Source organism: Phaenicophaeus curvirostris, chromosome 2, assembly GCF_032191515.1.
Source record: "Phaenicophaeus curvirostris isolate KB17595 chromosome 2, BPBGC_Pcur_1.0, whole genome shotgun sequence".
NCBI classification, from domain to species: domain Eukaryota; kingdom Metazoa; phylum Chordata; class Aves; order Cuculiformes; family Cuculidae; genus Phaenicophaeus; species Phaenicophaeus curvirostris.
In genome coordinates, this window is record NC_091393.1 from 105,402,973 (window position 1) to 105,426,922 (window position 23,950).

At 42.0% G+C, this 23,950-nt stretch overlaps 1 protein-coding gene across 4 annotated transcripts in view; it reads right to left on the reverse strand.

Annotated features, from left to right (window-relative positions):
• KIZ (kizuna centrosomal protein) overlaps positions 1-23,747 on the reverse strand; it is a 52,917-nt gene extending 29,170 nt beyond the window's left edge. For 3 of the 4 annotated variants that reach the window (XR_011336821.1, XM_069850306.1, XM_069850305.1), the window contains exons 1-6: positions 23,616-23,747; positions 17,676-17,738; positions 16,050-16,206; positions 10,628-10,717; positions 5,414-5,777; positions 2,797-3,046 (exon numbers count right to left, since the gene is read on the reverse strand). Coding sequence is in view for 3 of the 4 variants with exons in the window: in XM_069850306.1 (XP_069706407.1) it covers positions 2,797-3,046; positions 5,414-5,777; positions 10,628-10,717; positions 16,050-16,206; positions 17,676-17,738; positions 23,616-23,671 (980 nt within the window). In the remaining variant the exon portion in view is untranslated. Of the gene's footprint in view, positions 1-2,796; positions 3,047-5,413; positions 5,778-10,627; positions 10,718-16,025; positions 16,207-17,675; positions 17,739-23,615 lie in introns of those variants that run through there. The other variant, XM_069850307.1, reaches the window with a different exon arrangement.
• Positions 23,748-23,950: the final 203 nt, after the last annotated feature.

Consider the following 23,950-nt stretch of genomic DNA (forward strand, 5'->3'; position numbering starts at 1 on the left):
AAACCCAAACTTCAAAAAAAAAAAAAGAAAAAAAAAGAAAAAAAGACAACAATATTTCTGCAGTAAATAGGAAAGGCATTTTCTCCAAAAATATAAACTTCTGACTCCCTGACACACAAGGATTTTGGTTTGTCTTTCAAGTGAGCTATGATCCCTGCACACAAGAGCTCCCTTCCCCTCCATCACTTGTACCAGTTTTATGTAAGATGCCAAAAGTGTACAACTAGCCCAAAGACAACAGATGAGGAACAGTACTTTGTTGATACCATGGCAGCAACACAGCTGTATTGGGAAAGTTCAAGCTATGGATATTTTAATTTAGGACAATAAATACAAATACTTTTGCAAAATTTATGCATAAATATGCAGAAATATTCAGCCAACATAAGAATTTAAGCTGAAAGAGGTGAGATTTAGATTAGATATTAGGAAGAAATGTTCCCCTGTGAGGAGGATGAGGCACTGGCACAGGTTACCCAGAGAAGTCAGGCATGCCCCCATCCCTGGAGGTGTTCAAGACCAGGATGGATGAAGCCTTGATCAACCTTTGGAAGGTGTCCCTGCCCACAGCAGTATGGTTGGAAGTGGATTTTATGGTTGGAAGTCCCCTCCAACCCAAACCTATGATCCCATGATCCTAATTTCATAGGAGAAAACCACATGGACTGAAGGGACATCGCAACACCTGTGATATTATTCATTCTGTGAACCTCTGGCATGATACAGTCAGACCAAAAAGAGTTGCATTCTCATAGTTTGTGTAATTTCTATAATTGAAATTTGTGTACTAATTACTTGGAAACTTCCCCAAGAATAAGCTCATAAATTACATTGGAAGACTCGAGCACACGTTCACACTGCACTTCACGTGCATTGGAAAGATGAACTTGGAAAGTCCTCCTGGTTACAAGTGGAACGATGGAAAAGGCTGCTTATCCCTCCATGAGACCTTGCGTGCCTGCAATTTTAGAAATTTTATCTGCATTTTCATCTTCAGGTAAAACAAATTGGAAGTTGTATCTTTTCTGCAGAAACAGCTAACAGCGGTGATTCCACTTCGATGGCCTTGGGAAACAGAGGTATTCAACTTGGCATAATATGAGAGGAAATCTCCATGTTCCGGTTTCAGTCGTGCTCTGGAGATAATGCGAGCAGTGAAACCTTTTGTTTAATTTACCTGGGCTTCAAGAGCACTGCACAGTATTCTCATTAGTTTATGAACAGTGAGACATCACTAGCATCGACAGGGAGAGAACAAAAGGTTAAATTACCATCGCTCAGATATGACTTCTCCAGCAAAGGCAGGCACTCTATGCAACTTCCCTACAAAGTGTTATAATTAACAGGTGTTATACAAAAGAAAAACTAGGTAAAAGCTATTTAGATGTAAATTAGATGATGTTTCCATAGCAAGCAACACTCTGATGCAAATGTGAAATAATAAAGTTACAGAAGCGTATATTGATGGCCACTAGTTTCTGCTCAACTGCCATCTATTAAAATGCAGACTAATATTGGAATCAATGATGTGACAGTGAATGTAGGAAGAAGAGATGGGTCAAGGAGACTAAAAAGCCACAAACAACCGAAAAAGAAGAAAAAACTCAACCAGCAAAGAGTACTCCTTGTTCTCCATGTGTAAAAATGCTAGTTGCTCTCCTATGTGGTCTCTCTGCAAAACATAGCTACCACCTAAGCACCCTGTATCTAGGTAACCACTCCAGCCACGAGCATTTTGCACGTGAGTAGCGCCCACACAAGGCATGGAGAGGTGAGGGGAGCAGCATCCACCAGAATGCAGCCCTGTAGGAGGGGAGCATGCACCTGCAGAAAAGGCCTTCTTCAATATTTCTGTTGTGACTAGGGGCAGGAAACTGGTGGTGAGGAGGGAGAAGGATGTTGTGGATACAGAGGACAAGGAAACATAAGTGTGCCACTAAGGGAAACCAGGCAGGAGAAAGGCAGCAGTCATAGGTCACAAAATTGTGGGATCAGGCAGTGGTAAGGGTGGTCAGGGGGCAAGGGGCACACGGACGTGAAGTACTGCAGAGGAAACCAGCAGCAAATCGGCTTTCAGAAGAACTAACAGCCAGGAGATAAGAGCTAGAGGAATGCTCCTGCACAGAGGGGGTATGTGAGGCTGAGTATTTGGGAAGGGAGGATGGTGGTGGGTATGGGGTTGTTCAAACACAGTGAGGGAGCAAAGCCAGCCCTCCTACTGTGGACCATCTCGTAGTGGATATTGCCCCACCAGGACAGGGATGTGCTTGTCTGTCTTGCAAGGCTGAAAAATCCAGCTGTGATTGATTAAGGCTGATGATCTGGTATTACAGTTGTTGTTGGCAATAACTCCCCACAACTTTCACACAGTGCAGAGGACAAGCCATGCCTCTGTGTCACACTTTCCTTATTCTTTTGCCTGTTCTCTCTCTGTTATTTCCAAATGAAATGCTTAGGAAATTTAATTAACTGGAAATCTTAACCCACTCAAAATACGCTGTTCAGTAAATTATAAATACTATTATATAAACTTGTTGAAGTAAGATTTGCGTACATTTACCGAATATCTATTGCATTTTAACAACAAGCATACTTAACTTGTGCAAGTCTGACACGAATGAGTTACCTGAAGCCATTTAACCACTATTATAGAATTAGCAAGATATTAAATAAATAGGTAAGAAGTTTGACCACCTGTAATCAAGCTCCAGTGTCACAGATCAGCCAAGCTGTGAAAACAGCCTCCAGGGCACATACTAATGAGTACCAGCAGAGAGAAAATATATAAGGACATACGTGTCTGGTGCTGAGCTGACGGAGGGCTCCCCCTGCACGGTGGGAGGGTTTGGTGGTTGCAGCGGGGAGCCCTCTGCAGTGTGGGCATCCCTATCCTGCTCCCAGCTGTCTCTTGGTGAGGCTGTTCCCTGTGGTACGCTGGGAGTGTTCAGCTTCACCTCCTCAGTGCTCGCAAGGCCTGGAAGCTCAACACTGCTTTCCTGGCTCACGTCCTTAAAAGTCTGCCAGTTACTCAGGGGAGGCTTTGGTCCTGTAGACAAATACATAAAAATAAATTATTCCCAAACATTAGCAGTACCAAGGAGTACAACGTGGTATAGGGAATTAAACTAAGATTATCTATGCTGTTTGTTCACCTCTTTCACTTAACACACGTGAATGTCTGCTCTTCCTTCATTCGTTTTGGGTTTCTCTACTCACAGCACCGTGTCCTTCTGCGCTCCTCTCACAAGGGGGAGTCTGGGGAGGCTCCAGCCTCCACTCTCAGGCCTCTTGGGTTTACAGCTCCAAACTCTGCACTCCTCAAAATCAACCACCTGCATGAAGACCAGCTACTTCAGCTGCTTCACTAAATAGTCTCTCTGGAGGAATGATGAAACAGAAAAGCTGGAAAAAGCTTTTCTTAGTGGAAGAAAAAAAAGGCACCTGAAGAGGCTACTATCGGACACATTTTTTCTGTCCTTGCAGAAGAAATAAATGCCTGGAGGCTTTTAAACTCTGCACATTAACTGCCTTCTTTAAAAGAGGAGTGTGCGGGGCTGAATTATGCTTCTAAGATGATAGATACATGCTTCTTATCTTTTTATAAAATGCCAACAGTTAATGGACCAGCTAGTGCTGTATCAAATCAGTATTGCCTCAGAAATTCCCAGTTTTCCATAAAATTCATCATGGGTTTAAAGTAACCAACATTTGCACACCTGCTAACGTGACAGCCCCAGCATTTCTGCTTGTCTTCATCACAGAGCTTCACTGGAAGCCAATCACTTATTTTACATTTTGTGCTGTGGCTGCTAAGCGGAGCCAGGGAGAAACCAGAGAGGCTGGCGAGCGAGATGCTGAACCCAGCCGGCAACAGACCCTGGTGTGATCTCGCTCCTGCTATGACACAGCCAAGGAGCTTCATCAGCTCCCATCATTTGCAGCACGGAATGTCAAGCTTAGGAGAGCTGGAACAAGCCAGTCCCCTCCACGCATTGAAACCTGGACCGCATTAGCCTGTTAACTTCGCAACACACATTTGGCAGCAGACAGACATAAAAAGCTCCCCAGGCAGTCCGAGGTGATTACCGTGTTGATTGACAAAAGCTCATTCTGATTTTGAACCCAACTGTATGGTTTCTCTGAAAGCAGAGATACTGCACTGCAGAAATTAAATGGGTATTTCGTTCCCAGACACGATGCTGGCCACCACAGCTTTCCCCGCGGGGAAGAACTGGCACTCCAGAGCTGTAGGCAGAGCCCAGGGCTAATGTAAGCCAGGCTGGACTGGTCTCCTTCCAGAACCAGTAAGAACAGGCTTTCATTAAAACAGAGAAGTGGCAAATGCATCAGATGAAAGAAAATGAGAAGCAAATAAATTTCTTAGACAAAGAAAAAGGAATGGGAAAAGAAAAAAAAAAACTTCAAGAAAGAGGATGCCAGAAAAAAAACAAGGAGAAGCACATAGAGCACCTGATGGGTACGCCAGCTTTCCTCTATAAAGAAACCCATAATTGCTACAGGAACCCCTGTATCATTAGGGTTGTCACCAGTTTCCATTATAAATAACTCCATTTTAGCAATTGTTACGGGGCTTGGAAAACCAGTTTAAGTTGAAAATTGCTATGTTAACTGGCAAGGCAAGTGAGAGTATTTCTGCAAGGTCTTAAAATAGGAATAAACTGTTACTTAGTGACAAATCTTTGTCACTGTGACTTCAAAACCAAGTCTGTTAGCTTACTTCAAAGTAACAGACCAAGCCAGTAAAATGGGAGAGAACACATTTTGCCAAGATGGGGCTAAGGGAGTAGCGGGGTGAGTTGGAAAGCAAATAAAAAAGGGAATGAGAAGTTGGAACACAGCCTACAAGGGCAGCACATCTCATCCCACAGCAAGAGCATCTCAGCTAGAAAGGTCTGCACTGCCTTTCTCAGTTAAGTCCAGAACAAGGCAGAGAACCACCACCAAGGAAGAGTTCAGCTTACATTGTCAAATCCCATTTTTTGGAAATAGACAAGTTGTGCACAAGTGTCTGAGGGAGAAGAAAATCAACTTGAAATAGAAGGGACATACTCTTCTAGTGAAGTAGGTTCACTTTAAACCTCTTTAGGCTCAGACTATTTCAAGACAACTGTAGGCACAGCAGCGAAGCAATCTTCATTTTCTAAAAGTGAACCTGAACAGGCTCAGTGTCCAGCAAGCCCTTGCCTGCCAGATGAGTGGCCAGGGAGGAAACAGAGTCAAGAAAAATATAAAAAGAAATAAAAGATAACAAAAAAAGAAAGAAGAAAGTGCTGTCATTCTTCAACCAGAGTGCAATACACACAGCAGAAACCAGTAGCCGTGGGCATTGCCCTGGTTGGGATGGGTGGCCCCAGCACTGAGCAGAGGCAGACAGGCACGTGTGCCATCATACCTGGGACTCTTTCCCACGGCTGTTCCTCTGGTTGAGAATCAGATACGGAGGAGATGAGCTGCTTGGAGCCTTCCTCACTGCCTGCCAGATCCCCACACCTTGCTGCTCCCTCCACTGATGCCTCACTCTCTAAATCAGCACTTCTGCTCTCTGGACCAAGTTCTTCAAGTGACGGAGAGTGTGAAGACAAGTCGGATGCTGAGTGACTCTTTGTGGCCTGGGGGGCTTTCTGCCACATGCCTAAACCTCCAGCAGCTGAGATGTCTTTATGGGCTCCCACACACCAGTCTGTTGCTGGACAATATAGTTCTCTTGGCACGGCTGCACCAGTGCTAATTCCTGCCTGTCTTCCAACACACGGCATCTGAAAAACACAGGTGGGAAATGGCTTAAGGAAACAAACAGGCAGCATGCTGCAAATGGAACTCCTAGAGGACGGCATGTTGGTTTCTGGAGAGAAAAGTGTTACAGAATTCAAGTATTTTGTACAGTATTGTGATTAGACAAACACTTGGCACGCATTTCTTGCATCCTAGTGTGAAAATGAGGGCCCAGACCTCAAGTGAAGTTCCATGAACGAAAACCATCAATGGTAAAAGGGCATTGCACCCTCAACCTGACTGAAAGGATTGAAATACATGAAAGACTCAAACTAATCTAAACAGTAACTGTTTTTTTTTATGAGCCGGCAAACGAGATTTCTGCAAAGGCTTTTAAGACCCAGGATCAAAGCATGACATTTAGATCTATCCACTGAAGCCACTGAAAACACCTTTACTCAAGTGGAACCCATCTGCTCTACTTGCACATGACTGCACAGCTGCCAGCAGTCTGTAGTTTAGGCATCACAGCATCCTAGAGCCAAGGCATGATCCTTAGGACCCCATTACAGTATTCATGGAGTTTCTGGAGCCACTTGCAGCAGCTGCTCTGAGCAACTACTCCTGCCACTCTTTTCATGGTATTCACTAGAAGGCAACAGGATGAGGAAGGGTTTCCAGAGAGTTTGAAACACACACACCTGCCATTGCTTACTTGTCCACATATCCAGTTTAGCTTGCAGCATGTCAACAAGCCAAATAAGAACGAGGTTAAAAAAAAATTTAAAAAAAATCACTGTATTCATTGTCTTCCTTCTGCTTTTTCTTATCTGTTAAATTACACAAAGGAGGAAGAATAACTACTCAGCTAACATCACATAGATGAAATCACATTTTCCACAAAGTAACTTTGGGCACTGAGCAGAAACATTTTAAACAGCACTTTCCTTCAAGAACTGTTGAACTTGCATGAAAAACAGTTCCAATGGTACAACCACTCCACTTCTAAATCCCAATATTTTAATACTTGCCTTTTTTTCTTTGTGAATCTACTCAATCAGAACAATTTAGGAGGAGTGGCTACTGCTACCACTACTACTAAAAGGTCACCACCAGTTTATGCAAAGCCAAAATTAGCTATCGTAATACCATTGTTCATACTAAGCACAGCTTACTTTTCAACCCCAAATTACAGAAGGACAATTTACAGTCACCTCCACACCCCTATCCTCACTTTCATTGCCTGACCTCTTCGTACCTCACAAAGTCAGCTGCCAGGGCCAGCTTAAAGGAAACAAAGGCATCTTGTCTAGTATGTGACCAAGTTTCATTTAAAAAAGCTCAAATTCCACATAAACAAGAAGCAGAACAAAAAGCCATGAAGTTATTTTAAGAAGGAGTAAAGATTTGTTACTCAGATCAAGTTCACAACTTATTCCATCACCACTGCTCTTGGGTTCCTCCTAATTACTTTTTGGTCTTGGATTTGCTGCTTTAAAAATGCATCTAGCAAGTACTTTATGGATTTAGCAGCTCCTGGATATAGTGTTCCAAAACAAATGCAATTCAAACAGATGTAAGTGTTTGACAGAGTCATAGCAGGTGCACATCTCTGAGAAGCTCCTATTCGAGGAAAAAAAAAAACCACCTCTTTTGTCTGCATTTGTCTTCTCAAAGACTGCATTTGTCTTCTCAAAGCAAATGTATGACAGGTAACTTTGGTGGTAAAAATAGTTCCTAGACCAATAACAACAGAGCAAAAATGTGGAGATGACTTACCTGGAACAGTCAACAAAATTACTGAACTTCATGTCACTCCAGCTGGGAGCTAAATGAAGACTCTGCACAAAGCATACTTAATGACCTACTTCTTCCTCCAGTGACAAACTAACAATAATAAAATCATGTTTTGAAGAGAATAAAGATAAGAAAAAAGTTTTGCTAGGACTTAACAAAAGGGCCCAGTCTCCCCTGGCAGTAGACAACCTCCTGAGAGGTAGGGAGGTGAAGTTGAGCCAGTGGCTTGCCTCTTCAGGCACCAGATGTTACTCTCAGCTGGTGACACCTCCTTTCTCAAGAAAGGATGCTCTGCTGCCCACAAGTGTTCCTGGGAGGTGCCTTGTGTCCAACAAACACAGTGGTGCCAAGATGCACAAGTCCAGAAATCTTCAAAAGACTTCAAGAAACTGCTTTGAAGAAGTCAGACCTCATTGCACAAAGGTTTCTGAAGCCCAGGGCAAATAGCTCTGCCAGCTAAGAAGGGCCTCTTCCGTATGCGACCTCTCCTTCAGCTTGTAACACCAGACTGCTGCTACGTTAGGCTTCATAGAATCACAGAATCATAGAATAACCAGGTTGGAAGAGACCCACTGGATCATCGAGTCCAACCATTCCTATCAAACACTAAACCATTCTCCTTAGCACCTCATCCACCCATGCCTTAAACACCTCCAGGGAAGGTGGCTCAACCACCTCCCTGGGCAGCCTGTTCCAGTGCCCAATGACCCTTTCTGTGAAGAATTTTTTCCTAACGTCCAGCCTAAACCTCCCCTGGTGGAGCTTGAGGACATTTCCTCTTGTCCTGTCCCCTGTCACTTGGGAGAAGAGGCCAGCATCCTCCTCTCTACAACGTCCTTTCAGGTAGTTGTAGAGAGCAATGAGGTCTCCCCTCAGCCTCCTCTTCTCCAGGCTAAACAACCCCAGCTCTCTCAGCCGCTCCTCGTAAGACCATAAGACTGGTGCTCAAGTCCTTTCCATGGATAATCATGGTTCTCTAGACAAATGCTGTTTGGGTATACCATTTCTGAGCTTAAGGACTCCCATAAAAATTGAGAGTCCAAACAGGTTAATATTTCATGGCTCAGAAAAGTACCAGATGCTCACACTGGTATTTCAGGGGCATTGAGATACTGACCACTTCCACAGATCACTTCTGTGATTGTCCTTGGTCTCCAAGATGACACTTGTCATGACACTTGTCATTTTGGACTTGTCACTGGCAAGGTTACCATACAAACCACTGGCATCCCAACTAGCGTGAAGGGAACCATTATGATACCAGTGCTGGTAATTAAAACAAGTTCTAAGCTGTGATGATTTGCATGCTGGATATCCCACCTGCTAACCTCACATGCTTGCTGTGACTGACTCAGTGCTACATCACCAGGAACAAACTCTTGTATTTTGGACATAACAACGAGCAGATTTTCAGTGAGGTGAAGGTGATGGGCAACAAGCACAATCAGCCTGAAAAGAATGGAGTTACAGAATAAGATTTGAGACATAGCACATAGACAAGGCAAAAGGATGCATAATTTAATTGAAGTTGCCTTTGCAGTTACGGAGGGAAATGACAAGGTACAGGGAGGAAAGAGTCCACAATCAAGCTATTGACTGTAATCCAACAGAAAGTGACATCTTTGGGTACACACCAAGTTCTTGTACTGTCCAAAACCTGCCAAGAGTTTTTAAAACTAAGTCATGCTGTAAGCCTTTGATGTTCTAGTATTTATGTAAACTTTTCCAAAGGTTAGAAATCCAGTCTCCTATGCTGGCTGCTTTTAATTGAAGAATCCGGCATTCACAAATAAACTTACCTTTTCACATACATCTGAATTAAAAACATAATTCATAAACTGCTGGAGGCCTTCTTATATAGGTCAAGGTCGCTCGGGTTCATTGCTTTGTATATTACAGTTTAAAGAATGCTCTAAATTCAAGGTTTTTAACTTTTTAATCTATGGGGAAAACTTCCTGTAAACTCAGATTAACGACTGCTAATGCACTGAAGGAAGAAAACCAAAAACCTTCCTCCTACTATAAAAACAAAATAGTGTGGCCTCTGTTTCTTTTCTGATAAGAGTCTTAAATACCAAACATTTAACTGCATAATAACATTTACTGGCAGCCAGGCAGCCTGCTTAGCAGATATATAAAGCAGGTAAAAGGAGAAAAAGTTAATTTCTTGGCTGAATGATTCCATCGGTAGCTATAGGGCAAACTAGAAAGTCTTTTAGCAAAGTAGCAGTTGATTCTTCTATCAATCTGCAGCACACATACTCTTCCAAGGAATGCATTAAATATGAAAATCATATCCCGTTATCATCTGTTTCCAGCTTTCAGCCCAGTAAGCTTTTCTTAATGAATGCTGTAGCCTAAGGGACAAGCATGCTGTTGGCTTTTCTGAATAATGGAGTGATGCTACCATTTTTGCTTATTACAATATCGACTAGCTGAGGGGGTTTCACACATAGTCACAAGTGACTACTCTTGCCAGCATGCTCCAAGTTATTACAAGATGTTTTTAGACATTTCATCTAAAAGAGCTTTACTGCTTTTAGTGAAGAAAACAGCTATGGTCTTGAACTGTATCATTTATATGGAGATAGGAGGAGGGATTAGAAGCCTGCATTACTGCAGATATATAGCAGAATATATTTAAGTATTCCTTGTCAGTCTTTTTGTCTGTGACTTAGATACGCAATCGCTTTTTGCTTCTTCTGAGAAAAGGTCAAAACACAGAAAATTATAAATACACCGTATGAATCGACTGCTGCATTTTAAAAAATATCCATCATTAAGAATACTTCCTTCTCAGTCAGGACCATTTCCACACTACTTGGCGTAGGAATTATAAAAACCAACACCAAGATTAATATAAACAGCTAGAGTTCCCCTTCCCTTTGAATTCTAGTTCTTCAGTTGAAACAATTGCACTTTTTACCCAGGTTATTCCACTTCACTCAGGCACTAAACAGTATTTCACACTACAAATGCCACAACAAAAATCCCCATGCAAAGACTGCTTAGCAATGCCTCCCTCTTCACACAGCAGCTCAGAGGAAAGCACATCAGTGCAATAAAACACATTTCCCCCCCACTTATTCTGCATTACCTGCTCGCTGTGTTCTTCCTTGTCACTTTCTGCTGCGAGGTCACCCTCTTGAAGTGATAATACACTTCTAATTTCTCTTCTATACCATGCCTAAACGTGAACAAATCCATTACATAAAATTGAAGGCCACCCCCACCCCCCAAATCAGCAAATATTACTTTGCATATCATGTGCTTTTAAATGTAATGTCCTAGCAGCATTTTTAACTTGGACTATACTTAAAAAGGCAGAGATCTATTTTGTCCTAATTTTTCTGCTTTCTTGAACAAATGATGTGGTCTGTACGCAACCTTAATCAGCTTTTTTAATACACATTTATTCATTCACGGAATTTAGAACCCTACAAAACAGTCATGACTTGTTGACTCAAATTAATTTCATCCCAACTAGTATTTGTAAGGCCAAATTATTTCTGCTGTATCCAATGACTCCGCTGCTTTTGGAGAAAATGAGCTTTAGAATCTGGTTTTGTTTTACACACATCATCTTTCAACTCACTGAGCTAGCATAAGGAAAAATATATGGCAGATGCTATAAAGAGCAACCCAGCATGAAAGGCAACTTGCTGTACTGTTACTAACAAACAACCACACAAACCACCCTCACCTCCACTACATTGTTTAATTGACCAAATGTAATGCATTCATAGTAGGACTACTGCTTAAAAGCCAAGCACACGCAGCACCTATAATTAATCCTGTTTGTTAGTAATTGTAAACCCCAATAACAAGTTACATTAGCCCTGAATGAAAGCACTTCAATACCTATTCTGCATCAGGTAATATGCTTGGAAATAAATCTTTAAAACAATTAACTTAACCAGCTCTGCACTTCACTGCATTTCAGGAAGTCTGCTATTTCCCAGGGAGTAGAAGCTGTTCATAAAATTCGAACAATTAAATTTTAAGAAACAAAACCCAACAATATGATGCTCAAAATTAACTTGAATCTAACTACTCGATTTTCCTGAAAGCTTAAGTGCATTTACTTATACTCCCCAAAATTACTGAACAAATTGCAGACACACAAACACAGGGGGAAAAAAAAAAAAAAGAATCTTTCAGAAACAAAAGTAGTTTTGTCAGCTACAGCCACACAATAAACTGTGCACACAGTGATGATAAAGCACTCCTAAAGGGCATTCTGTCTACAGGGGAAAAAAAAAAAAAAGAAAATAGTAATAATTTCTTTCTGTGTACATCCCTGATAGATTAAATGATTACATGCTTCATAATTCTTATGCAATCCACAACAAGGGGGCTTTTCATAACTGTAAAATAGAAGGTATGTAATCTTTGCTTTGTTCAATAGCTCAGAAAAATATGTCTTACTTGGAAAAAATAAAATGGAAGGTATAGAAACAGCAAAATGGAGGCAATGAACGAAAACCCTGCATGCAGATCAAACCATGGCACCACTGTGACTCCTACCAGTATGTTATAGCCACCTACCACAAGTCAAACTGGTGTGCATTGGGGTTACTCATTAAGAAAACACCTATGAAAAACAGCAGGGGAAAGCTAGCATCACAACATTACCCCCTAGTCCTGCTCTGCCTTAAATACAAATAAAAACAATTAAAGGGGAGGGAAAACACACACACACACACATCCCCCCCAGGACAGTGTCTTAACTATATGTTACTAAGCCAAAACAAGGAAAAGAGACTCTGTGAATGTCACCAGACCCAACAAGGTTAAAAGATCTACCAGGCACTACTTGAGCTGTAGTTGTGTGAGGATTATATTAACATGGGTATGCAACCATGGGAAGTTAGCCAGGCCATCAATTTATTAGAGTAGAAGTCAATTGCCACCATAAGAGACAGGTACATCTTTTCCATAGATCCTTTTTACTTTCAGAGGCAGAGAGACCAGCTAATACCCCACAGTCACTTGCTCTGTACACTCAAGTCATGGACAGCACCTCCCAAACACAAAATGTACCTGTGAACCTACTGGCATTTCAGAGAGAGAGTTAGTCAACATGAACAGGTCTCAAATACCATACAAAAAAAAAAAAAAAAAGCAGAGAAAAGCAAAGACTGGGGTTGTTGACTTTAGTATGAGCAAGGGAAGACAGGGTTAATGCGTTACAAGTCACAGCTAACAGGGGGAAGAGTTCTCTGGACCAGCTACTTGTTGTTGCTGTTCTTAATTAAAAAGGCAAGGAGATTCTCAATTAAATCATTGACAACTAATTTAAAAACAATGGAGTATGTGTGTATATGTTTGTTTTAGCTACAGTACAACATTCCTGTACACGGCTGGTTGTCACATTAGACTGATCTGACAAAAAGCTTATGATGATTCCAAAAGGACCAGACGTTGCATTAACATCCATAGTTAAAAGGAATGTGGATTTTTAGAAAGGACAAAGGCTCACACTTCAGGTAATACATTTACCTACTGAAAGAATGGAATTTTTCTAACTCAAGAACCGCATACAAAGGTTTTCTTGCCCTTTACTGTGATGCAGCTAGTGAAAACCACACTAGATGGTAGGAAAAAAACCCAGAAAATAAATTACCTCACTTTTACCACCCTACTTCACGCTACGCTCTAACAACGCCTCTGAGCGCAGTGTTTCCAGAGTAGATTAAAAGTTTTCAAAAAATACTTTAAAGTAAAGGTTTTCTCACTCACCTTCCTACTTTTATATAATTCTGTATTTTTCCCTTTCCACTCCCCATGTTTTTGTGCTGCAGTCTGATTCTTTGCTCCTCTTAACTTATTTCAGAAGCACTTATGTATTTCTTTTCACACACTTGCTGTGTCTGAGCACCTCAGCCACCCCATGCTTTTTTTCTTCCTGTCTTGTACCACCATCACCTAAGGGTGCTGCTCCATATCTGCACTTTCTGGACCCCAGACCCAGGCGTTTTAGATACCTCCCTTTAAAAGGATCACAGTCTAAGTCTTACTGTCTCAGACTGAGTTGTGTGTGCCCTTGAACACTGTTCGTGTTTTAATTCAAACTGCACTTCAGAGAAATAAAAACCAATCCCAATTGAGTTCTGGACTGCCTGGGGAAAAAAAAAAAAGAAAAAAGAAAAGAAAAGTGTTGTGCAAGTACCACATCACAAGGGCTTAAAATGCCTAAACTTATTTGTTTCTTTCCCTCCATTCTTCCAGCAAGTTTAAAGAGGGGAGTGGCAGAGGGACAGAAACAGCCCCTGCCAAATACTTCTGAAGAATCTACTGCTCTTAGAGTGCAGATATAAACACATTTTCCCCCTGTTTTTTACCTCCTCATAAAACCTGTCTCCATACATTAATGGCACAAGGACATCACTATTCATTTCTTAAATCTGAGACAATTACCAATCCGTATCATTTTGCAATATCCCAAATAGCTCTTCAGTGAATAGCAAGACAACATATTAAGAATACAATTAAAAAACCCTCGGAGTATGGCTGTTTCTTACAGTCTATTAAACTGAACTTACTTCAGTCACGAAGTGTGACAAAAAAAAATAAATCCTATTATTTAACCTTAAATATGGATCCTGTTTCAAACATTGAGACATGCAGAAATCTCTTTACTAGTACAGAAGACTTTGGTTAATGCAGAAATAAGATTAAAGTGATGCAAATATAACTACTCAACCTACAAACAGCATTACTTATACATAACCACAAGGAAAAGACAGACGCTATTTACCCCAACAGGGCTAAGCAGGAAAAGCAAAACGTCTGCTCACATTTGCAAATGAGGGTCTGAAAGACTGCAAAATTAAGAGAATCATCAAATTTCACTTCAGCATGAAAAAAAACAATCATAGCAATTCAGGCCTGATGGTAACTGATCTTTTTATCTCAACTCAAATTAATATAAATTCTATTTTAACTTCTACAACTTCTCCCCCTTCCCACTCCCCATACTATTTTAAGTTATTAAGGTAGACTGACTACACACTGAGGTACAGAAATCCTGTTTCAGTAACAATTCTACTCATTATTGGAAAAGAGATTCCAGCAGAGACTTGCCAGAAGACAAGTACTTTTCTCCAAAAAAGAAAAAGCTGCAGAGCGAAGCTGACTTTTGACAACTATTTCTGCAATGAGAATTACAGACCGGAACAACCGAAACAGGCAGAATCAGTGGCAGAGGGTGGCTAATGTAGCTGTTGAACAGGCACCTCCCTTTGTCCTCATGAGAGCTTTTATTCTTTCTTTTAAAATGTGATGGTCATGCATGTTTTCTGCCTGTTGCAGTAACTTTTAAGAAATGAGTCATTTAAAAATAGAAGAGGCGTGTATCGGCTCAACAGCCTCTTTCACAAGGTTAATTCACCCCAGCACGAGTTCTCCAGCTGATGACAATCAGTGAAGCCAGCAGTAAGACTCCTTTTGCAAATGTAGACCTTTGAGCTCACAGCAGTCAAGGCTGTGAGCGGACAAAGGAAAAGCAGCACTTGGATAACAAAGGTGCTACAAAGACAGTAAGAAGTATATTCTACTGGGTGTTGGCTCTTTTAAAGTAGACATTTGGTACCGCTACACTCCCACCCCGTCGGTTATGATGCAAAACTCAAGTATACAAGGTGATGAAACACTCCTTGGGCTTTACTTTATCACCCCAGAAGGAAAGTTCAACGTTTCCAACTCTGAAGGCACATGAATCAAGTCTCTCTGAGTACAAGTAAAACACTACCAAACCCCAAGATCTGAGCGATGCTGGAGGGAGTAGGTTTTTCCTCTAACTGCTGTTCAAGTATTGCTAGCTAACTGTTTAGTAACAGAACTAAGAGTGACTTCGTTTTAGCTCAGCTTTAGTCCAGATACAACAAATCACTGCGTATGAACTAAAAGAAGTTATTTACTCTTATTACCTGCTTAGTTACTTCCTCTGCTGATGAAGGCAGAGCAATAAGCATGGCTAAGACTGACTATGGCTATTTAGGGTGTTCACCCAGCAAAATTTAAACTGTGTCCTGAAACAACTTCCATTAAAGGTATTTGAATATTTTTAAGTAATAAAAGCCTTACTAAAATACAGTTTTATTACAAAGCCTTTATGAAAATACTACAACTCAGATCCTCTTTTTGCCCTAACCCAGACACCGCTGGTTTATTATGTTATCACTAACACTCCAAAAACATGATCCATTTCCACAATTTTTTGAATTTCAGTTCTCCCTTGCTTCTAAGGGACTCAGAGGCACTGGGCTCTTTACTGTAGACTAAGCATAGAGTTCAGTGAAGTGCTGCTTACTACCACTGCAGCTACATTAGGGTCTGTGACATCGTATGTTAGCAGAGCTTGGCTTCATTTCACATTCCCAAACATTACCACTCCAAACCATGTGATGAGGTTTCACTAGACCAAAGTCCTGACGTGCATAATACTCAGACAAAACCAATTTAGCCACCCTGTAATAACAGTAAGCACTAACGTATTAAGTCTTATAGAAAGTTACTTCCATCTTCTGAATCAACTCTGAACCTGAAGTTTTCATACGAGCTTCCAGTTGGTCACATTCCTTTAAAAGGGTCTGGTTTCGCAGATGAGATCTTCTCTGTCGTTCATCTATTTCTTTTAAGTATTTTGTCAGCTTCATGTATTTCAGTTTCACTCTAGAAGGGAAAAAGAAACTATGTAAAAAGCACGAAGATAAAACAAGTGCATCTATTAGAATTACTGTTCTTCAGACATATGCATACTAACACTGAAGTAGAAGCTGCTCCTCCAGCCCCCTAAAAAGGAGCAGACTCATTCTGCTGCACAACTCTCCAAAGCTACATTACATAAGTAACTGGAAGTTTCCTATATAATGTCAGATTTAAAAGGGGGTTGGATTTCAAAAGGATAAATATATTTAAAACACTTGTTTTAAATGGATTGTGTTTTAGTCAATTCAATCACATTAAATTGAAATGAAAATTATATTTAGAAGAACATGCTCTGAAAGTCATAAAAATTGTAACATTAAGGCTGTGTTTCCACAACTGCTTTACGCCAACCTAAATCCACGCTGCCACCAAAAGGGGCATCTTGCTCCAAGCCTTTCTTTTTTGTGCCAATATTATCTGCTATGTGGCCACATGGCAAATTAGGCCAGGAGTAATCCAGCTGAAAATCCATCTAAACCAGTTCTCACTCACCCAAAAAACAGATTCACTTTCAGCCAGATCAGTTTTCTTATTGGATTACAGGGCAGCCATACAAGCATTAGTGCCAACAAAGAGAATCTGAACCAAGGGCAGCCAGGAGCATCTTTTGGTCTCAATCTGCCTACAGGTCTGCTTAAATCAGTAGTGAAACTGCAATCTAAACCCCCCAAGCTCCCAATATTTTCAGAAAAACTTCAGTTCAAAATGTGCTAGATTAAAATAAATTAAATAAAACCACAACACAAAGTACATGGGATGTTTCCCCACCTGCTCAAGCATTTTTTTTTATTAAATTCACAGCTTCATGTTCTAATGGACTCTTTCAGAAGAGCAGTTCCTAAAGAATTGGCCATTACTGTACCTAGCCCTCAGTCCCATGTGCAAAGACAGAAAAGTCACCTCAAAGAGCTTTACAAAACACATTTGAAGAAAGAACACTGTAGGAAACACTTTTCAGCCCTCTTGTGTTGTTAATTGTTTTATTTATTTGCTTTGGTTTGTTGTTTAGGGTTTGAGTTTTTTTGTACATACTCTATATGCAATTGACATTAAGTAGATAACACAGAAACAATCCAATGAACAGGACCAGAACCTAGAATATCCTCTAGGACTTCCTAAAACTTGCAGATTTTAAGATCCTAGGACTTTCTAGCATGAACTATGCTACAGTGGTTCTGCAAAAGTTGCATAAAACCAACTTGTGTATTAGTTACTACTAAGAGAACACTTCAGAATTAATAGAATAAGGTAGTTACGTTATTGCTGAAGTTATTTTATCAATAATTTAGAAAAATGAATCTCACATTATGTATAAATATGAGTTTATTGTTACAAAAAAGCTTTTAAGATAACATTCTAAAAGCATTCCATGATATTCCAAGTCTTTCAAACTAAAATAAACTGAACTACAAGAAGCTTTTAAATAGGCTTACAGGTATGCATCAGACTTGCTGTATTCCATCAGTTTTCTTTCTAATTCCAGTCTTTTGGCTTCACTGGAAAAAAATAAACAACATACAGTCAGATAAAACTATTTCCCAATTTACATTTCTCAAAATGCAAGAAATCAAGAATTTCAGAGTATAAACTTTACAGAGCAAACAGCATGTCTTTGCTAGACTGGTAGCCTTACAGACTCATCTGCCAGCCAAGCTTATCAGAATGAAAAACAAACCTCAGAGATTTTAATTCTCTGTTTGATCCTCATTGAAACAAGAACTAGGTTGCTTTAAAGGGAACAGATGCCAAAACACATATACATCTTCACAATACCCACCAAAGCAGCCAAAGACTTCTGCCCAGCTGAAGTTGCAGTTTCAAGTCCCTTGTCCAGCAGCCCCAGGAAGGGCTAAACCCTGAGACTGGGCCCTCAGGAGCTCATCTCTCCTTTTCTTCCCCACTCCCAAGCCCAGGAGCGACCACTTTCAATGCAGGGAACACTTAGCTGAACTTGTGCAACTGGGCAACTCCCCAGAACTTCTTGTGGGATTGTAGCAATATGTTAAAATAGATTTCAAAAAAATCCTAACTCTTTCCCAGCTTACAGACGTAATGTGCTATCAAAGTACTTTTTCGATTTGAACTTCAAATCAAGTACATATTTCAAAAACATCTATGGTTGCAAAGCTGCTATGAGGCTAACTGTATCTACCCAAAGCAACGGAAGGGTACAGGCCAATGCGGATTGTCGGATTGCTTGAGAACAAGCTCCACACCTCATCTAGAACAGAATCACAGAATGGTTGGAGTTGGAAGGGACTTTAAAACACATCCAGTTCCAATCCACTGCCAGAGGCAGGGACACTTCCCACTGCATCAGGCTGCTCAGAGCCACATCCAGCCTGGCCTTGAGCACCTCCAGGGATGGGACGTTCATGACTTCTCTGGGCAACCTGTGCCAGCGCCTCACCACCCTCACTGGGAGGAATTTCTTCCTAATATCTCATCTAAATCTACCCTCTTTTGGTTTAAAACTGTTACACCTCATCCTACCCCTGCACTCCCTGATAAAGAGCCCCTCCCCAGCTTTCCTGTCAGCCCCTTTACGCACTCGAAAGCTGCTATAAGGTCTCCTCAGAGCCTTCTCTTCTCTGGGCTAAACAAGCCCAACTCTAATTTCAGAGAACCTCTGTTCAGAAAAACAGTAAAGCTGACATTATTTAATAATTACAAGCTGCATCTGAATATGAGCAATCATCCCATTAGCAAAAATATTTATAATAATAAATTGATAAGACAGAGGCTTCCAGCAGATTCATATTGCAAACCCTGCAACAATCAAAGCATGTACCCCAAGTTGCTTATTAAAAGATAATATCCTATTGTTTTAGCTAGGAAGGCTGTACAAGTGCAAGGGATATGGGCAGATACACAAGACTGCATGCACCCGTAAGGTTAGGCATGCTTAGACAGATCTGTGCACTCCCTCACAAACGTGTCCCTGTCACAGCCACACACATCTGCCCCCTCCCAGTTGCCCTGCACAGAAGAAAGCAAGGAAAAAAAAACCCTTTCTGCTTCTTAGTCTGAGAGATCAAGGCATCCATATTACCCATCTGATCCTGCCACTGTCTGAAACAAGATTAGGTTTTCATGTCATGTATGCAATTTAAAAGCCACGCTTCATCTGGGATCTCATCCTTTCAATTTCCTTTTACATGATGGACAGCTAAGCAAAAGCAGATTTCAAGATCTTGTTTTTACACTTCTAGAAGTAATTTTCATGACTCAATGAAGAACACTGATATCCTGATGGATGTAAAAGCCGACGGATGTGAACAGCCATTGGCTCCAATCCCATTTCTCATTCTCTGATACCACAGGTAGTACATCACATTCCTTAGCTCCTGAAATATTGTTTCCTATCCACCAGCACGGGTTTTCAGTATCCTATTAATTAGTCTGTTACAGCTATTTAGACTGCACATGAATATATAAGCAAGCTCGTCTCAAGGCAAGACAAAGCAGTATAAAAAACATCAAGTAAGAGCCTCTCAGGATTTGAGTATCATCATTACGGGTGCCTAAAATGGGTACCGCACAGCTTGTGGTGTCTTGCAACACGGCTTTGCCAAAGCACTGAATTAGAGGCAATTGAGACTTGACTTGTAGGTTTGGTCGCCCAGGTTCTGGCAAGGTTCCAACACAGTTTCTTTGTGTCAGTGACAGAAGTGAAACTTGAAGCAGTACAGGGATCATTCTGGCCACTCCACTGCATCACCATCTCTTTTTTTTTTTTTTTTTTTTAACATAAAAAACCCAAAGCTCTCTATCTGAAAATTGTATTTGTTCATGCAGATTTTCATTAGGTCAAAAAGCTGCAAATAGTCAGTTATCAGCTTTTTTCTTAAATGGGCAAAAATAGTACGCTTCAGAACTTTTTAAGGATCCAGGTAGCTCATTTTCAAACAACCCTGAATCTTCAGTCAACAAGAAAAAAAAAAAGTGTTAGTTTGGGATTAGAAAGCAGAATTAAACTCCCTGGTCAGCCACAAGCTCTCTCTAATCTCTGGCATTTCACCAGGTATTGATCTGTAGTGATATTTGATCCCTCACCTCCCATTTAAACCAGCAGGACTAAGACGCCTCAATATTTTTTGAGATACCAGCCCTTAGTCTCTTTGTGCTTCAGTTCCGCATCTATAATGTAGGAATAACAGTACTCCTGTCATGATATCCCGTTGAGATAAGTACATAGAAAATTGCTCAACACTTGGGCACAATGCAACCTTACCATAAAAGTAAGAAATGTTATTTTTATAGCTGTTTTTCTACACCAATCTGACATTAAATCAACTGTTGAGCACTGAGCTGTGTCCACCTTACCAGCCTGGAGCCTGGCCAGAGCCTGCTCAAGCCTCAGCCAACCGCACTGGTTCCCTGGGTGGGTTAGAGGGGGGCTGTTTAGCACCACCTCCTATAAACAACTGACACCAGCAGACATTTCAGAAACCAATAACTCCATCTGGTTTACAATATCCATTCAAGACATCTCAATATTTGTATACGTTAACTGCAAATCACGCTTAGTGCAAAGCATCTGGCCTCGCTGTCAGAAAAGTGATGCTAACTGCAGTTAGTCCCAGCGTTAAGTACAGCACTTAACTACACAATTTATTTACATCATCCCCTACACTGCTCCAGCACTGCCTTTCTCACCAGCAACCACTGAAGAGTAAATGCTGAGTAATCGCAACACGGTCAGAGCTGTGTAAAACAGAAGGTAAACTCTTTGCCCCATTTCACTTCTCATCTTAAAACATGTCAAATCTAATTCTTGATAATTTTGTACACAACACAGATACCACTGACCTGCATAATTTTTATATTTAGATTAGACAAAATACCAGTATTAGGAAATAAAATATGGCCAACAAAGTCTAACATAATTTAAGGCACAGTTATGGGCTTTTGCACAAATCTCAAGGTGGTCCATGCTGACTGTTTATCAGAAGCTTAATATCTGGTGGTTAATTTCTCAAGCACTTCAGAATTCAAGCATTTCAAGAAAAAAATTATGAGAACACGTGAATAATAATTATTCATGAGAAATCCCTTCTAGTTCCCCAAGAGTCAAACCAAGCAGGGGCTTCCTCCACCATAAGATCATAGGGGTCTCTGCCAACTTCAATGATTCTACGATTCAAGCTCTTGCACATAAGGATTATTAGCAGTGGCTTGTTGTTTGCTTAGGCACAAGTGTGAGCTGACAGCAGGGCTGCAGGCAGGAGGGAAACAGCTGTGGGACACTTCAGGTCTTGGAACAGGTGACTTGAAATGAGACCAGTGCAGAACTCCCAAGTGGGGCTTATAAAGCTGAAATGCTCCAGCGATTTAACAGAAGTTTCTATATCTTGTCTGTTAAAAAGTTGTTTAAGATAAAAAGTATCCCTTTGAGAAATTGTGAAGGGGAAATTGCGTCTGCAGTGCCATCCCCAGAGGCAACAGCAGCACACAACTTGCACTCTGGCATAAAAGTTACTCTTTCTTTGTCAAAACCACAAGTACAAACAAATCTTTTAGTTTTTATTTCAAAGTACAAACAACAGAAGTGTGCCAGGCAGAAAAGGTCTATTTATTATCACAAGACCTGTTACGCTGAGCCTCCAAAGGAAGCACAGCTTACACAATCATGCCGCCTGCCTGTAATTCTCCTTCCCCAAATAACTCCTGAACCTGTTGGTGCAACCAAATCAAAGGACCTGACGTCCAAAATTTATTACGTTCACAGAGATTTCAGAGGAGCTGAAGAAGGGAAGTCCATTCATGCACCATGAGCTCAGCCATAGTCTCAGATAACAGAGATGCTACAAAAGAGGTGACCAAACTTCATGCAGATGCGGCTTTAGGGAAGCACAAGACATCTCTGCTCTGAACAGGAGGGATATCTGCACGCAAAGACATAGTTTAAAGCAGCACGCTGTCCAGAACACTCAGATTTTAATCTGCTCTCTCCTTTCACTTTCTAACACTGCAATTTAGATAAAGTGTCTTTCCTATCTAGGGCCCACATCTTTAATAATTTCTATACAATAAAAGTATACTTTGCATACTCTTATCCAGTCTTTTAAACAGCAAGTTATTCCTGTTCTGTTTGACAGCAGAACAGAACAGGATATTAGTGCAGATATAGGGCACAGCACTTTTCTAAAAGAACTATTTAAGTGAAACTTCAGATTCTGCTAATTCTGTGTATTTGAGATGCCAGCGTGAGATGCAGAAATCAAAGTCTTCTGTTCTAGAAGGTCAGGTACTGCTTTAAAAGCACTTTCATAAGAGTACAGCATAAATGATCTTCCTCTCGGCAGAAAAAAAAGCGCTAATTGTTACCTCTGACACTGTGGTCATTGCAGTAACAGCACAGCTTCAGAGCAACCGACTGGTGATTGACATCCCTCAGGCCAAAGTCCCTTCTGAAACCTCACATCACCACATACGCTTGCTTTTCTCCTTAAGTCCTGAAGCACCCATAAATTGAAACACCTAAACCAACTTTTTTGTTAAATTATACAGATGTCTGGAGGTGAAACATCTGTATAGTCTCATTCATCAACCGGCCTGCTCTGTAAAAAAAAAACAACCAGCAGGTATGCTTGCTTGTTTGCTTAAAGTAAGAAATAATTCTGTAAACATTGCCAGAAGTCCTTCAGGAGAGCTACCCGAGGAGCACTCACCCATCCAAGCACATCCAGAAGTCACCCAACAGGGGTTATACAGAGGGGTCATACAGCAGAGGGACTGAAAACACACAAGCTGGGTGCTGCTCTAAAGGCACCCACAGGTGCAGATACCCACACGCATGGACAGACACCCACACGGACAGACACATGGGTGGACGGACAGGCAGACACACAGGTGGATACTCACACAGACAAGTGGACACATGAGTGGACACTCACATGGACAGACGGACACACGGGCGGACACTCACACGGGCGGGTGGACACATAGATGGACAGACCCTGGGACGGACAGACCCTTGGACGGGCAGACAGACACACAGGGGGACACTCAGACAGACAGACACACGGGTGGACACCCACATGGACAGATGGACACACGGGCGGATGGACAGACACGCGACTGGATACTCATACGGGCAGATGGACGCATGGGTGGACACACAGACAGACAGACGGGTGGACACTCACATGGACAGACGGACGGACACACGGGCGGATACTCACACGGACGGACGGACGGACAGACACCCGGACGGACACTCACACGGACGGACCCCCCCCCAGCAGTCAATGAGCCGAGAGAAGCTGATGCAGCAGAGAAGGCGACAGAAGCGCCGGGACCCCCGCCGCCCCCCTCCCCGGGCCGGGCCGCGCAGAGCGGAGCCGCGGGCAGGACCCCGCGTTGCCCACCTGTCCCGCAGGCAGCGCAGGAGGCGGCCGGGCCGGGGGCTGCGGGGCCCGCTCATGCCGCTCTGTTTACGGCCGTGACCGCAGCGACGGCTCCCGCCGTGCAGCGCGGCGGCTCCGCCCCGGAACCGCGCCCCGAGCCGGGGGCGGCCGCGCGCGGGGACCGGGGGGCCGAGGGCCGAGCGGCAGCGGGGTCTGGGGATGCCCCTGGGATGCCCCTGTATGATACCTGGGGGCACGTATGCGATGCCCAGGGGTGTCCGTGTGGTACCCGGGGGTGCCCCTGGGATGCCTAGAGTGCCCGTGTGCGGTACCTGGGGCGCCCCTGGGCTGCCCGT